Genomic DNA, 15,815 nt, shown 5'->3' with positions numbered 1-15,815 from the left:
TATATATGATTGGAGCTAATCACCACATAAATACTTTGGCTTCTATTACCTTGCTAGATTCTAAAGTGGGTACTTTGAAGCTGACACTTTTTAAGTTCTTAGTTTCTACGGTAGCATAGTATGTAGCTGTTGGGCAATGTACTCAGTGTAGAATGTCTTCAAGTACGAGTATTATTACCCCACGTCTGTGTTTTGCTGACAAGCAATGGCTTTTTTAAGTACAAAAGACGAATGCAGAGAATCTAGATTTTTGTCTAGAATATGAGGAAAGCAATGAAGTGACAGTCATAATCCCAAAATATGTATTGTTGCATGCTCATCTCTAATACTGCTTTAGTATTAAGGACACATACACACTTCTCTCCCTCTGCAATACAATGAAATATGACTTCTTATAAGTTCTTAGAGCATGGAGAAAGTATGTATCTCAGACGTGTATTCTCTATCATTTTGTTCTCCTTGCCATATCTTGCCCAGGACAAATAGGAGTCAACCTTGAGAACTAGGGTTACTATATGTCAGAAACTGTCTCTATCTCACTCTTTACTTGTTCTGTCTAGCTAACACAAAATATACAGAAATCTGCTCTTTGCTCAGTTTTCAGATAAACCTAATGTTTTATTATGATTACGGAGGACTTGGAAAGTAAGAGAAGTCAACTATCTACCTTTACAATATAACCTGGCAGACTCTCACATGTTTGGAAATTACATAAAGGAGTTCTGCTTCATCATACGATGTCTGTTTCACATGAGAATTTGTAATGGAGACAGAGAATCTTAATTACCAAGGAAGCTATATCCTTAAATCAAAATTGACTTCATTGTTCAACTTACGTAAACAAAAGGTAATGTTCACAGTAAATGTCTTAATATGTAACTAGGCCAACCTTACTCTTCTCTGCTATTTACCATGTAGTTAAGAATAGATATTTAGAGCGTGGACCACCCTAAGAGCACTCACGCTTACCTAATCTTATTTGCACTAGAAGTTTTATGACAAGAGTGTTCTTGGATGAGTGCTTTTAAATGTTTTCCAGGACTTTTTGATTGAACTAAACTAAGAATAGGGGAAGTGTGGTTTAAAGTTTTATTTCTGTTGTGCCTTATCTTTCAAAATGTTGAGATAGCCTGGAAAAGATTTGGAATAGCTTTGCATTTTGGATTATAATTTTCTTCTTTCCAGAAAGTCTCTGCTGCCATCATATTTTAAAGCATTTTAACATTTAATATGGATTTTTTTAAAAATCAAACTATAAAGCACAACCAACAGAAAACACTAGGATAATAACAAGTTTATGACTTACTTCTAGTGACTAAAAGGCAATTTGGGCTGAAATCTTTTTTTTTTTTTTTTTAATGTTTATTTTTGAGAGAGAGAGACAGAGAGAGTGTGAGCGGGGGAGGGGCAGAGAGAGAGGGAGACAGAGATTCTGAAGCAGGTTCCAGGCTCTGAGCTGTCAGCACAGAGTCCAATGCAGGGCTTGAACCCACGAACCCTGAGATCATGACCTGAGCCGAAGTCAGATACTCAACCGACTGAACCACCCAGATACCCCTGGACTGAAATCTTCAAAAGCACGGAATAAATTGGTGGTGATACTAAATTCACAAAATCATCTAGGTGTTTCTGTATGATTTTAGATACAGATTTTAGATATTGGCTATTTGAGTACAGATGAGTACTTTTTCAAGCCAAATATTTATAGAATTTATCCTGTAAAATAAACTTTATTTTTAGAATCACTAATTTTCTAATATGTGACTGACAGATTTTTATAGAAGACCCTCAAATGTAACTTACATTGTAAAGCTTAACACAGTCTAAGCATTGTCTTTTATCTTTTATTTCTGACTTTCAAGGGAGAGGATCTGATTGGCTCAGCCTGCATCAGATATCTACCTTCACCCTCCCCTTCCCTTCTGTACTGTCAGTCATGATTATGGAAGGATCATCTGATACAACCACGGCGATCTAGGCTCACCCTTTCTTAGGAGCAGTAGTTGGGGCTCTTTCAAACAAGAAAGTGGGAGGCGAGCAAGCCCCCCAAATAGGTCTACTACAGTGCTTGACTAGGATCGGCTTATATTGGTTTTGCTACTTTATAAACACCAGAAAGAAAAAAAAAAATGTTCACAGTTGATAAGGGCTGTTTGATAAACACAGAAACTCTCTCTGGCAACTGACTCAGAATGGCAGATGTAGAATCATTTGCTGAGAATATTTGAGTTGTTAGGTTCTTGGTTTGTGGCATCAGAAAATTCCATGCTAAGGTATGTCCTAAGTGAAGACAAAAGTACTATCAGAGTAATTATATGCTGAGAACAAAGCCATGGCTATTCATAAAAACTGCAGCTGAGAGTATTGAGTAATTATAAATGTTTGAGAACCTAGTGCTGATGAAATCCAGGGTGATCCGCCCATGATTATACATTCTTGTTCGAGTCTTGTCCATCCTACAAGACTCGAACTAAACAGTGTACACGGGGTACTAATGTTTACTTTCCCTCTCTTTTTATTTTTCAAAACTTTTTTATAATTCTTTCCTTCATTATTAATGCCAAATGTTTTCTTTAAAGAAAAAAATGATGAAGCAGCAACTGACTAAAAAATTTTGAATGTAAGACACACGATCAGTCTTTACCATCACTCTTGAGAGTAGGAGCCTCAATTTCTCCTCTCAACGTTGAATGAGAGAGAAAGGAAGAAGTGGAGTCTAAAGATGAACCTACAAACTGGAGCAGTTGAGACACTGTCATGTCAGTAAATAATTATAATTTTCCCCTTCTACAGTGATCACTAGTTGAGTTGGGGGGGGTGGAATATTAGTTGCTTGTAGCATAACCTTTTAAAACTTTGTAACTATTCCATTTTTTAAGACATCTCTAAAGTGGAAGTGTAGGGGAAATGCCTCTGTGAGCACATAAACATCCCTCCATGGTCATCTTCAGTGATTGTTAAGGGAGGGAAGACATTGCCTGGACTTCTTATAAACCAGTCTTCACATTCAGTCTTCTAGCCTTTCTCCACTTCGTTGCCAAAGTACAAATGTGATTCGTTACTTCTCTGTTTAAAATACTGATTTTCAATGCTCTAGGATAAAGACTAGCATTATCAACGTGACCTACAAGGGCCTGCTCAGCCTGGCCTCTGCATCCACTTCCAAGCTCACCTTACCTCGTGCTACGCGTTAATCTCTAAATTCTGCTGGCACTGGCCTTCCTTTCTTTCTCCTTATTGGCCATGTGCCTACCCTCTATCAGCCTAACATTTCTGCGTGAAACATGTGTCCCTTCCACCACCCTGTCCCACCTCCATTCCATCCCCTTGGCTAATTAACTTTTGTTAATTCTTCAATTCTAACTCAGTGTCATTTGCTTTCTCCGTGAAAACCTTCCCTATCTTCCCCAAGTTGATATATTCTATCAGAGTATCATATATGTCTCTTTCAGAGCAGTTTTAACAGTTACTTTATGTTTATTTGGAGAGTTATTTGGGAGTGTCTTCCTCTACAGACTCTATATGAAGAATCATACTTTTTTTTCAGAACATTTTATTTTTAAGTAATCTCTGCACCTAAGGTGAGGCTCAAACTCATGACCCAGGGTCAAGCATTGCATGCTCTATTGACTAAGCCAACCAGACACCCCAGGAATCATCTTTTTAATTGTACTTTTGAATTACTTTTGGGAACATATATTTTCTTTTTTATCTTTTTTTAAAGATATATGGGCCTTTATTTGTAAATTTTTTAATTTTCTTAATGTTTATTTATTGGGGGGGTGGGGTGCAGAGAGAGGGAGACAGAGGATCCAAAGCTGGCTATATGCTGACAGCAGAGAACCCAATAAGGGGCTGGAAACCATGAACCGCAAGAGCATTACCTGAGCCAAAGTCAGACGCGTAATCAACTGAGCCACCTAGGCGCCCCTATAAAATTTTTAGAACAAATCTAGAGAGTCCAAGAAGCACAATATGTTAAACTCATGGCATTTAGTGACAGGAGCAGGCAGTATTGACAGGTAACAAATAATAACATAAAAAGGAATCTCACATTTCTAACAGAAATTTAAATACTTTGAGAATGGTCAGAGGACTAAGTTCATAATTATTATTTAATTTGCCTCTCTGACTTCATCATCTACCACTTCTTGAAATATACTATGCCTTAGTTAGAGGCATATATCTTTTTCTTTAAGATCATATGATATTACTAAATATTTTAAACTAACATATGCTTTTAGTTGCCAAATTAAAAGTAAAACACAATGAAACCAGAAGAACCCTTCTAAAGTACAAATATAATAACACATTATGCCTTTAGAGAACATAAAATTGGAAAGAATGGAAATGTCATTGAAGTTTACTTGAGAAATAGCCCACAACAGAAGTGTTTCCAAGCAGTGCTAATGACGTAAAAATTCTAAACAGAATCCCATTTAGCAATCACTTGCCCAAAGTAGATAGGCTTTGCAGTGTCAAGTTAGATCTTAGAATATCCAGTTTACTTTCAGAGCTATAAAATAATCATGGTAGTAGTAATAAACTGAAAGCCGTCACTATTATGCAACCCATGTGATTGCCATTGATTTGCTACATCCTGATGACTTTTACAATACTTCATTCAATCAGGAAAGTCTGCTTTACATTTTTGACTCATGTTTTTCCTTTCTTTTTTCCGTTCTATTTTCACATTTAGCGTTTTTGTTTGTTTTTCTTAGCGGTACCTTCATTTAGATAAAATACACATTCAACATCTTGAGCGTTCAAGATGTTTAGAACTGTCAGAAGTTCAGGTGAGAAGAAGGAAAAAAACAGAAGTAAAACCAATGAATCACTGAAATAGCAATTAGCAAAAGTTTATGGTGCACATACCAAAAAGACAGACTATAAATCAGGAGCACTCAAACAAAACATAGAGTGAGGCTCAGGGCATATTGTTACAAAGCAGCTTATACAATGTGGAGGCAGTGACTGCTTAGTTTTCAGTTTGGTTACAATATTAGAATTTTCTTAAATGAGAGGGAATTGGTTGGGAATGAGAGGGAATTGGTTGGGGTCACATAACAATTCGGGGAAAAATTTAAATTTTGCGTATGATTTTCAGAGGCATAAGCAAGAAGTGTCCTAGGTTAAGTTAGCCTCACTTGTCTTGCAAAATAAGCTAAACTTTCCTTGTATGACTAAACAAGTTTTGTCCGCTTGGAATTTTTAAGTCTGGTCTCCATTTGCATTTAACTTTAACGTACTATCTCCTGTGGATCAATTACCTCTGTGAGTTTCCCTCCCACACTCAAGTCTACACACAAATAAATATTTTCCTTAACTTTCCTTCTCAGTTTTATTCGGGGTCATATTTCAGGCAGCATCAACATTCCATTCAGTGCTGCGTTCACTGCAGATGGAGAGCTTACCCAGGGCCCTTTCACTTCTGTGCTCCAGAGCTTCAAAGGGAAGGTCATTGTCATCGTGGGGCAGGTGGCAAAGCACACAGCAGAGGTAAGTGGACTCGAAATGTCATATGAACATAATGCTGTGTTATCCAACTGTGTCTTATAATAGTTTGTCTAAAAGTATGTTTCTTCAGGAGTTGGTCGTAAAGCAAACGAGCTTTGCATATCTGTCTGTAGAAGAGTTTGTCTACCTCTTCCCGGTAAAAGAATTAATGCTTTTCCCTCATTGTGCAACATTAAGATCAATAGTAAACTTAGAAAGATACAAATGATAGCCTAAGGTGTTTTTTTGTTGTTGTTTTGTTTTTGAACTTCTTTCTGAAATTGCATAGAAAATAGCTTCAATTCCTTCCATTGGAGGAGCACACTGGGGCTTGATTGGAGGCTCTGAAAACTGATCATAATAGAATTTTTTGGATTTGAGGATTTTATTTACTATAGGCTCAAAGCTTTTTTGATGATAGAGAATTCCGGAAGGATATCCACTTTTAGATACGAGGAGTATATGAAAAAATAAAATGTCTCCCTCTCCCCTATGTTCTAAGCAGATTGAAAATAAAACAAAGAGGGGCGCCTGGGTGGCTCAGTCGGTTAAGCATCCGACTTCAGCTCAGGTCACGATCTCGCGGTCCGTGAGTTCAAGCCCCGCGTCGGGCTCTGGGCTGATGGCTCAGAGCCTGGGGCCTGCTTCCGATTCTGTGTCTCCCTCTCTCTCTGCCCCTCCCCTGTTCATGCTCTGTCTCTCTCTGTCTCAAAAATAAATAAACGTTAAAAAAATTTTTTTTAAATAAAAAAGAAAATAAAACAAAGAGTAGCATATGGAGGTCAAAAATATCACCGTTATTTTTTATAAAACACAAGTTAGAGAATATAGTTTATATGAGAACAAATGGGCTTGCTCACAAACCCCCCAGAATTGGTGAACATATCTAGATGGGGGCAACATCGAGCCAGGACAGGCCCTCTTTCTAAAGGGAGGGAAGGATCTGCTCCTGGAAAAGTGGCAGAGGTAGTTTGATCCCTGCAGGTAACTTATTCCCAAAAGGAAGAAGGGCAAGACAGAGCCTTCCCAAATTTGCCAATCAAATAAATCACTACCCTGGACAGAGTGAATAGAGGGACAAAAGCAAAGTTAGGAATATACTTAGAAAAATTTCCTTCTCAAATAAATGAGCAGTGGAGATAAAATATTCCCCTCTAATATATACATTCCTTAGTGTCTCTATATACTGAGTAATCTAGAAGGGTAGTCAGATGAGAACTTTGAAACTTTTGGTCATAAGCCATTTTAAGCATCCTTGTCTCAGAAGTTACAGGGCTAATAGTAACATTGGTTTTTAACACTAAATGAAGGTCATTCTTGATGATGAAGCTTAACTGACCATATTAAAGAAGGATCTAAGTGGATATTAATTATGTCATATATCACTCACTTCCTCTTTTATATTATTATATCTGACATCTAACAGGGAACAATTTAAATACACCTATTTCAGAGAAAGTATACTAAATAACAAATGTGCAGTTTTAAGTAAATGAGAACATTTTAGAACTAAAGTCATGGTATCTAAATTATTTTTATGTAAGTTGTTAAATGATAATAATAATTAGTATAATTATAATTATAATATAATATTATATATAATATAATATAATTATAATAAATATTATTATTACTACCATAATACTACTGCTGCTACATTAATCTACATTGCCACATCACTCCAATGAAAAATATCAATTTTCAATTGCAATGACTATCAGTACATTCAAGCCACAGAAATACTATTGAAAAGCACATATTGCTGGGTTCTAAGTGATAGCCATAAGAAGAAATCTTTACAATGATAATAATCCTAATTATTGGTCTTTGTAAGTAGTAAATACTGTTTATACGTTATTTCATTCTTCACAACAATTCTATGAGGGAGACATTATTCTACACATTTTACATATGAGAAAAACTTAGACTCAGTTTTAATTTGCCTGTCTCAGAGCCAGGATTGAAACATGAGTCCGTGTTACTCTATAGGCCATGCCCTTAACTCAGTGAGTTCTTAAGGCTTTTGAGTCTGAATGCTGCCATTGGGTCTTTGTTTGTTTGCTTGTTTGTTTCTAAATTTTATTTATGTATTCATTAACTATTTCCTATAATTACAATTGGTCAGCAATTTATTGGTTTCTTTGTAATTACCACCTCATAAGCCTTTTTGTATTTGGCCTAGCTTCCACATTAAATACGCCACGAAACCTTTAGTATCTGCCATTTCTTGCCTAGCTAAAACATTGGTTTTCCCATGAGCAGAGCAAAAAAAGAGGACTACAAAGATCTTAGTTTAATTGAGTACCACATAGAGGCTCTCCGTACCGAATCCTACTGAATCTCACTTGTCAGGTAATCTTTAATTCACCTTACGCTACAGGTTAAATAAAGCAGTGAGCTATTATAAAATCAAGCACTTCCAGATATTCTGAGAACAAATGTGTCAGCATCAAGGAATGTCAGGTGGTCTCAAGTGAGCGAAGTGGAATCCTGAGTCTCTAAACTGTGTACCAATGCTCCAAGGGTAGGTTGGATTTTGTGCTGATCCTTGCTGCTGTGTGGCTGAGTTTAATCTGACAAACCAAACAGATGCGGACTGCAAGTGTTGGTAGGGTTAATGGGAGTAGGAAGACCTCTGTATCAAAACAAGGGTAAAGTCGATTCAGGCTTTGTGTAACATTTGAAATGAAAAAGATGGAAAGGTCTCATTATTCTCACTGCAGAGATAATCATCTTTTTAAATTTACATGAGAAACTGTATCTTCGATTGCTAAACTGAAATTCGATTTCCTGGGCATAGAAGAAAAATGCCAACATGATCTGTACAGAAAGCACCATAAAAGATACCTCTTCCGAAACCAAAATGTGCTGAATTAATCTCAGAGAGCTCATGAATAAATCTGAGAATTAAGGCAGTAACTACTCAGATCAATAGGGGGAGGCAGAGAGAAGTCCATCAGCCAAATTATGGATTAAATGAACCCACAGGAAGGAACATTGTTATATCCTTGATCAGATTTCTCAGATTTAAAGGAAATTTTTATTTTTAATATTAATCAAATATTACCTAAGAGAAAATGTATGGTTTGTTTTAGTACAGCAACCATTACTCACACTATCCCACTCCCAACCTAAGGTGAAAGTCTCATGTATCTCTCCTGGACAAAATACCATTATGCATCCACCTCTTTCCTAGAAGTAAATTATAATGTTTACAGAGAATGATAACAGCAGAGTAGCATGCTGTGATGTGTTATGGGGTTACTTGTTTCTCCTCTCTGGGGAAGGAAGGTAGTGAAATCCAGCTCTAGAACTAGTGATGGCTGCCAGACCAGAAGATGGCCAACAACATGGACAAGAACAAAATGAAATTCCAGTTGGTGTTTCTCTACCTTTAGTGAGTCCTTGAGAAAAACTGTAAACATCATATTGTTGTGTTAGTCACTGAAACTCATAGACTATCCATCCAGATTATATTTTGTGGTTATAAGACCACCAAAATTTCATCCCTGCCAGTGTATCCCATTCAAAAAGTTATCTAAGAAAGAAATTGAAAGAATCTTTGCATTTCACTCTGTTTTGTCAACCCTTTGGAAAATATTAGGAACAGCTTGTCTTTCCCTTAAAAACGTTGTATTCTTGGCATAAAATCAGTGCTTTTCTTTTGTCATCAAAAGAAATATTCATCTGAGAACACAAGAGCCAGTGGCAATAATAAGCCATGTGTGCTATTATTCTTTCCTGCAAAACAAAACAAAGGAAGACAAAACAAAACAAAAAAATAGAAAAGAGCAAAACATATATTTCTGAATAACAGTTGATTCAGAAACCTAGACAAGAGATGATCTTTATGGAGATTCTATGACTGAACAGTCAGAGTGTCTGATACTTTCTACACATGACAGGTAAGGATTAAATTTAAAATATTAAAATCTGTTATCAACTAAAATTGATTATATTTATAATAAGAAAGCATGCCATTGCAGCTATTTTTTAAATAAGATAATAGTCCACTTATGTTTACTTACACTCCCCTGGTGGCCAAGGTGTTATTTGGTCTTTGGATGTTAGGTTGGAAGTTAGTTTGTACTGTGGTAATGTGAGGCTTCCACACTCTCATCCCATGGAAAGAGTGCTCAAAATGGACCAGGTGACCTGAAAATAAGCAATTCAGCATGTGTTGTCCCCATAGTAAACTTCTCTGGCTCTAGATAATATCTACCTAGTTCTTCAGTAATGTGTTTCATTAATGTGAAACTTTTAAACCACTTTGAATGAAATCTCTTACCTGTCAGAAAATGTGTCAGACCTCTTTATAACATTTTTAACTTTTCGGCAAAGAATGGGAAGTGAATCTCTTTTATGAGTTCCAAATATGCAAGGAATTCTTTCTTGGTCTTGTTAGAACCATAAGCATGGTTAAACTTGGCTTTCTTTCTGGCTTATTCTTTGCCTTCTTGTCAGCAAATGTTTTGCTCTGTGGGTTTATAGCAGATTATAAGGAAACATTTTAGATATTAATGTGGCTTGAACACACTAGACATAATACAAGGCTTACAAGTAACAGTGAAAACTCTTCTGTATGGCTCTGCATAGCATAGATGGAAGATAACTTACTTTAAAAGACCCCTCAGGGGTGCCTGGGTGGTGCAGTCGGTTGAGCGTCCGACTTCAGCCAGGTCACGATCTCTCGGTCCGTGAGTTCGAGCCCCGCGTCAGGCTCTGCGCTGATGGCTCGGAGCCTGGAGCCTGTTTCCGATTCTGTGTCTCCCTCTCTCTCTGCCCCTCCCCCGTTCATGCTCTGTCTCTCTCTGTCCCAAAATAAATTTAAAAAAAACGTTGAAAAAAAAAAATTAAAAAAAAAAAAAAAAGACCCCTCAGCTAAAACCTGCCCTGTAGAGTTCCTGTTCTCATAGGTTTTCAAAGGTTTTGTGAAGTAAAAAGCAGTGTAGGAGTTGTAGTAAAGGGGGCCTTAAAACACCTCAAACTTTTTTTTTAACATCTTTACTAGATGTATTATGTGTACAAGCAGTTTTTTAAAAAGAGAGAGTACTCATTTCCAATTTGCAGGAAAAACTGCCAAGTCACCATCTGACTCTTGTGATCTCTGGCACCTATATTCATGACCTGTCACAGGATGAAAGTTATCTTTGTCTAAGTATGTGTTATTCTACATACCCACCCTACCCTCCACAACCCACCATTTAATTAATTACTCCATACCACAGGAATGTTTGTGGCTGAATAAGAAACTAATCATAGTCGCCCTCCCACTTGACCTATAGAGTTTGGAACTTGGCTATGATCCATCATAGCCCTAACTGTTTTGAATCTGAGTTTTTAATTATATACATTATTTTCAGAGCATAGTATATTGTGTGTAACATGGCCAGTGGCTAGGATACAGTATGGGTTTACTGTTCTCAGTTGTCTAATGTAAACAGAACTTGATAAATGATTGTTGCTCAAATTCTGGTCCCAAATACTGCAGATCAAAGGAAAATGTACCACAAGGCTCATTAGAGCTCCTGATACATTATGGTATTAGATGACAGAATTTTATCAGAGAAGGTTTATTCTCTAACATGAACTAGTACACTTTCTTCTATTAGAATAAGAACTGTTTTCAAAAAGACTTTTATGTCATGTCTGAATTTTTTTCTCCTATTTTCTTAATGTAAACTTAAAAAAAAAATAATTCCACATAGCCATTCCTAAGAGGGCTTGTTTGAAAGTATAAGCTATTGTTAAACACTAATCTGTAAATTTACAGGAAGATCCTAATTGCCATATGATAAACACTAGGTCACTATCAACTATCATAAGTTAAAAATTAGATGAGTTATAAAGGAAAATTAATGATAAAGGAGTATAAAGGAAAACTTTTTATAAAAAAAATTTTTTTTAATGTTTATTTTTGAGAGAGACTGAACGTGAATGGGGGAGGGGCAGAGAAAGAGGGAGACACAGAATCTGAAGCAGGCTCCAGGCTTGAGCTGTCAACACAGGGTCCCACACAGGGCTCAAACTCAAGAACCATGAGATCATGACCTGAGCTAAAGTCAGACTCTTAACCGGCTGAGCCACTCAGGTGCCCCTAAAAGAAAACTTCTTAACCTAGAGTCTATCATGAGTTTTAGAAGGTCTTTCAACTAACTGAAATTATCTGTAAAGTGTTGTACATATGTGTCTTTTTTTTTTTTTTGAGAGAGAGAGAGAGAGAGAGCAGATTCATAGTTTTCATTTAATTGCTCAAAGTATATGTGACCCAGTAAACAGTAAAAGTTACTAGTATAAATTACTGCTTTGTTATAAACAGTTCATCATAAACACTGTAAACCCTACCTTACATCCCCTTTGGGGGCAAATCTACTATTTAAATTTGAATCTACAATTGCAACGTGTTGTAAATGGTTCTCCTATTAATGAATTGATTGGAAAGAGGAAGAGAGGAAAGAAGGAAACTAGTTTATAGTATTTACTATGAATCAGCACTTATGATATCTAATTTAATCTTCTCAACAGCACTATAAGTGTACTATTCAAATGTGTTATTATCACACATTTAACAGTTAAGGACACTAAGGCCAAAAGAGCTAAGTGACTTACCCGAGATCCCGCAGCAAACCAGCGGCAGAACCCTGATTGAAACCCTATGCTAACTACAAAGTTCCTATGCCTGTCTCCATGCCACCCAGTCTGTTTGAATGAAAGAGTGAATTATCTCACCTTCTTGACTAAGTGACAACAAATTATATAGAAAAGTATTTGTTTGTCTTATCACCCTGCTAGCTATGTCTGAAATTCTGTCATCCTTACTACCCACCTGTCTTAACTCAGACCACCAATACCTCATGCCTGACTCACTGCAACTTCCACTGTTCCTGCCTGCAGTCCCCTTCCCCCAGTTCTACCCCACAACCAGGGTGAGCTTTTTGAAATATAAATCTGATGAATGTCACAAATGCCTCTGTGACTTTTTGTTGCTTTCAAAATAAAATTCATATCCTCCTCATGATTCATAAGGCCCTTCATGATCTGAACTCTGCTTAGTTTTCCAAGCTCATCCCTCACTGCTCTTGTCTCACCCTCTTAGACTCCAGCCATAATTAACTACTTGTAGTTCCCTATATACTGTCTTTTCGTACTTATTTCTATTTGGAACATTTTTCCCACTTCTGTTCACCTGGGTAACTACCATTTGTCTTAAAAGACTGTTTATATACCATTTCTTCAAGGAACTCTCTTAACTCCTCATGTTTCGGACTAAGTACCCTTCCCAAGCGCTCATAGGATATCTTTTACTTACTTGGGACCACTACCATATGTATAATTTCTGTGTGCATTAGATCAAAACTCATCCTTTCTTTAGGGGCACACAGCAACATGTAAGGGCACAAAGCTTGGAAAGGAGAGGATGGGTTACATTTCATGTTCCGCTTAGCCCTTTTCCAGGTTCTCTCAAGCAAGGCACAATTTATACAGCTGTAAATGATGACTCTGTAGCAATTATCAAATGGCATTTTTATTGCCACTACACTTCTCTGCATCTCCATCTGAACTCCAAGCTCATTGAGGACAAGGATTATATTATATAATATATTCATTGTTGTACTCCCAGCTCCTGGCATAGTGCCTTTGAAGTGGAAAGCACTCAATAGATATTTGGTGTTTGAATTAATGACTAATTAAGACTGGCAGTAAAGCAGTTTAACCAGTGCCAAGCATAGTTCCTGACACACTGTAAATGTTCAAAAAGTATTTGATGAATGAACACATGAGAAATAATAGTTTGCTATAGACTGTGCATTTGTAGAAATTAGTAAAAGAGGATGACAAAAGAAAAAAAATACTAATAACTACTAATTTAATTCAAGACAACAAACATTAAGTGCTTACATGATGGAAACTATTATGAGGAAACACAAAGGAGAAAGACATAGTCCCTTGCCCTCAAAAAATTTGCAATCTAGTTAGAAAGATAAGACATGTATAAAACCAATTAACTCAAAGCAGAATGTAGCATGCGCTATGTGAAATTTATAATTAAAGTTCTAGAATATCAATGAGAAGGAAAAAGTTTCTTCCAGTTAAATGAAGTGTTCCTAAAGCTTCTTGGAGAAGGTGATCATAGACTTAGACCTTGAATTATGAGTAGGATTCACTAAGGAAATATATTGGGAGGAGAGCCATAGTCAGGAGGAAATATTCCAGGCAAAGGAAATAGCACATGCTGATTGGAAAGCATAGGGCTTCTTTGAAGAGCCTTTTAGCTGCAGACAAGGCTGGAGAGATAGGTGAAGAGTCTGGAAAATAGATGGCCTTGAATGCTATGCTAAGGAGTGTACATTTTAGCAGTGGGGCTCTATTAAAAGTTTTTTTAGAAGGAAAGTGATACTATCAGCTGTATTTTAGAAAGTCCTTTGGCAAATTGCTTTTAGTGTCTTCCCTCTCCTTTGCCCTTGATCCCAATAAAATAGAAATTCTTAAGCACCGAAAACCAGAGACCAGTTAAAGAATTTCACTCTTTCTACATTCCTAGTCTATTTCAATGCTAGGTTCTTCCCAGAAGCTACCTTAATGCTGGTCTTTTCTCTCAAGCTTTCAAGGTCCCACTGCTTAAACAGTTCCTAAACCTTCATTTAGCAAAATTCTCCTGGTTGTGGAGAAAAGAAAATAGGAGTTTGTCTGAGATGGATAGCCAAAGCCCCACAACTTTCAAAAGAACATTGGGGAAATGGCCTCACTGCTTTTATTATGTGATTCAAAGCATCTGGTAACATTCTATGACACTTTTCTCTTTATTCAGGACACTAAAAGACAATATGCTCATTAATCTTTAATTTACGTATAAATAAGTACATGTACTTATATAAAGAATAAGGAAGCCTAAATTTAGAATAAAAATTTCTTTTGTCCTCAAAATGCAAAGAAATGTTAGACTTAATATTATCAAAATGAAATTTTCAGTAAGAACTTTTGGGTACTATATATTGTCCTTCCTAACTATAGATAAGCAAACTATTCTTTGGAAAGGATCCACAGATCTTGAATCACCTTGCCTAAGGGCAATAGCCTTTAGGAAGGAAAAATTCTCTACACAATAGTGTTAGAGATCTCAGGATTTCCTGAGGGTCTCCCATAATGCTAGGTGTGGGCAGCAAAGTGCCAGGCAAATGGAAAGGAGAAAACTAAAAGCACAAGAACCATTTAGGAACTAATCCAAGAGTAATTAGGATCTAAAATGGAGTAGGAGCAGAGGAATGGAAAAGAAGGAACGGATCCAAGACAATCACAGAAGTAACACAGCTTTGTGCCTAAATGAATGTGCCTAATTTTACCTTGTGCCAAAGTCAAAAATAGCTTCAACATTTTGTTTAGAAAGTCAAAGGTAACTTTAAAATTTCCAGATTGGATTTTTGGGAAGGTAGCCGATACCTTTAACAGAAGTAGAAAGAGAAAGTAGATTTGGAGAGGTTGTGATGAATTTTGGACATACTGAGTTTGAAGTGCTAATGGGACACGAGTATAAAAATACCAGTCAAAGACTTAGAGGTTCAGACTAGAATTCAGGGAGTTAAAATGGGATATGTATATACAGAATCCTTCTACTTATGAAATAAACACTTAGTATTTTATAATACAGGAAAAGGTAGGCTTTTTCTTTCCTATAATTAAATGTAATAGCTTATATAATTGCATTATTCTAGAATGGAAGACAAATTCCAGGTGATGGCCTCAACAACATATGGTCAAAAGACCAAAAAAAGACCATTAAAAAAATATAACTTAGGGGCGACTGGGTGGCTGAGTCAGTTAGGCATCCAACTTAGGTTCAGGTCATAATCTCACTGTTAGTGGGTTGGAGAGCCCCGCATCGGGCTGTGCTCTGAGGGTGCAGAGCCTGCTTGGGATTCTCTCTCTCCCTCTCTGCTCCTTCCCCCACTTGTGTTCTCTCTCCCTCTCTCTCTCTCTCTCTCTCTCTCAATATGTGTGTGTGTGTGTGTGTGTGTGTGTGTGTGTGTGTATGACACTTAAATTTGCTTCAAGAAATTAATTGTAAAACTCCATTGTATCCATTATAAACTAAAATTTGCTTTGGTGCAAGTGACTGGTAAAGGAGAGCAACAAAGAAAACGAAATCAAAGGAAAATGGAAGAGGAAGAAAGGAAAACACCATTTTGACATGTGAAGGAGAAATGTGTATTTGGGATTTCAACAAAGCAAACAATGAAATAGAAGTTGCATTGGCTTATATTATGCTGAGATATCATGTGCCTTGAGGAAATATTTTCTTGCCATTTCTATTCACAATGTAT

General features: G+C 36.7%; 1 protein-coding gene across 3 annotated transcripts in view; it reads left to right on the top strand.

Annotated features, from left to right (window-relative positions):
* The window catches only part of TBCK (TBC1 domain containing kinase), a 218,959-nt gene that overhangs the window by 193,582 nt on the left and 9,562 nt on the right, over positions 1-15,815 (top strand). For all 3 annotated transcript variants that reach the window (XM_047090612.1, XM_047090614.1, XM_047090613.1), the window contains exon 25: positions 5,340-5,499. In XM_047090612.1, coding sequence (XP_046946568.1) covers positions 5,340-5,499 — 160 coding nt within the window. The remainder of the gene's footprint in view (positions 1-5,339; positions 5,500-15,815) is intronic.

This window comes from Lynx rufus, unplaced genomic scaffold (genome assembly GCF_022079265.1).
Source record: "Lynx rufus isolate CCGP_SWC_20201006 ecotype Redwood Valley unplaced genomic scaffold, mLynRuf1.p SCAF_3, whole genome shotgun sequence".
In the NCBI taxonomy this organism is placed as follows: Eukaryota; Metazoa; Chordata; class Mammalia; order Carnivora; family Felidae; genus Lynx; species Lynx rufus.
The sequence above is the reverse complement of the archived record's forward strand: the minus strand, read 5'-3'. Positions and strand labels throughout refer to the sequence as shown.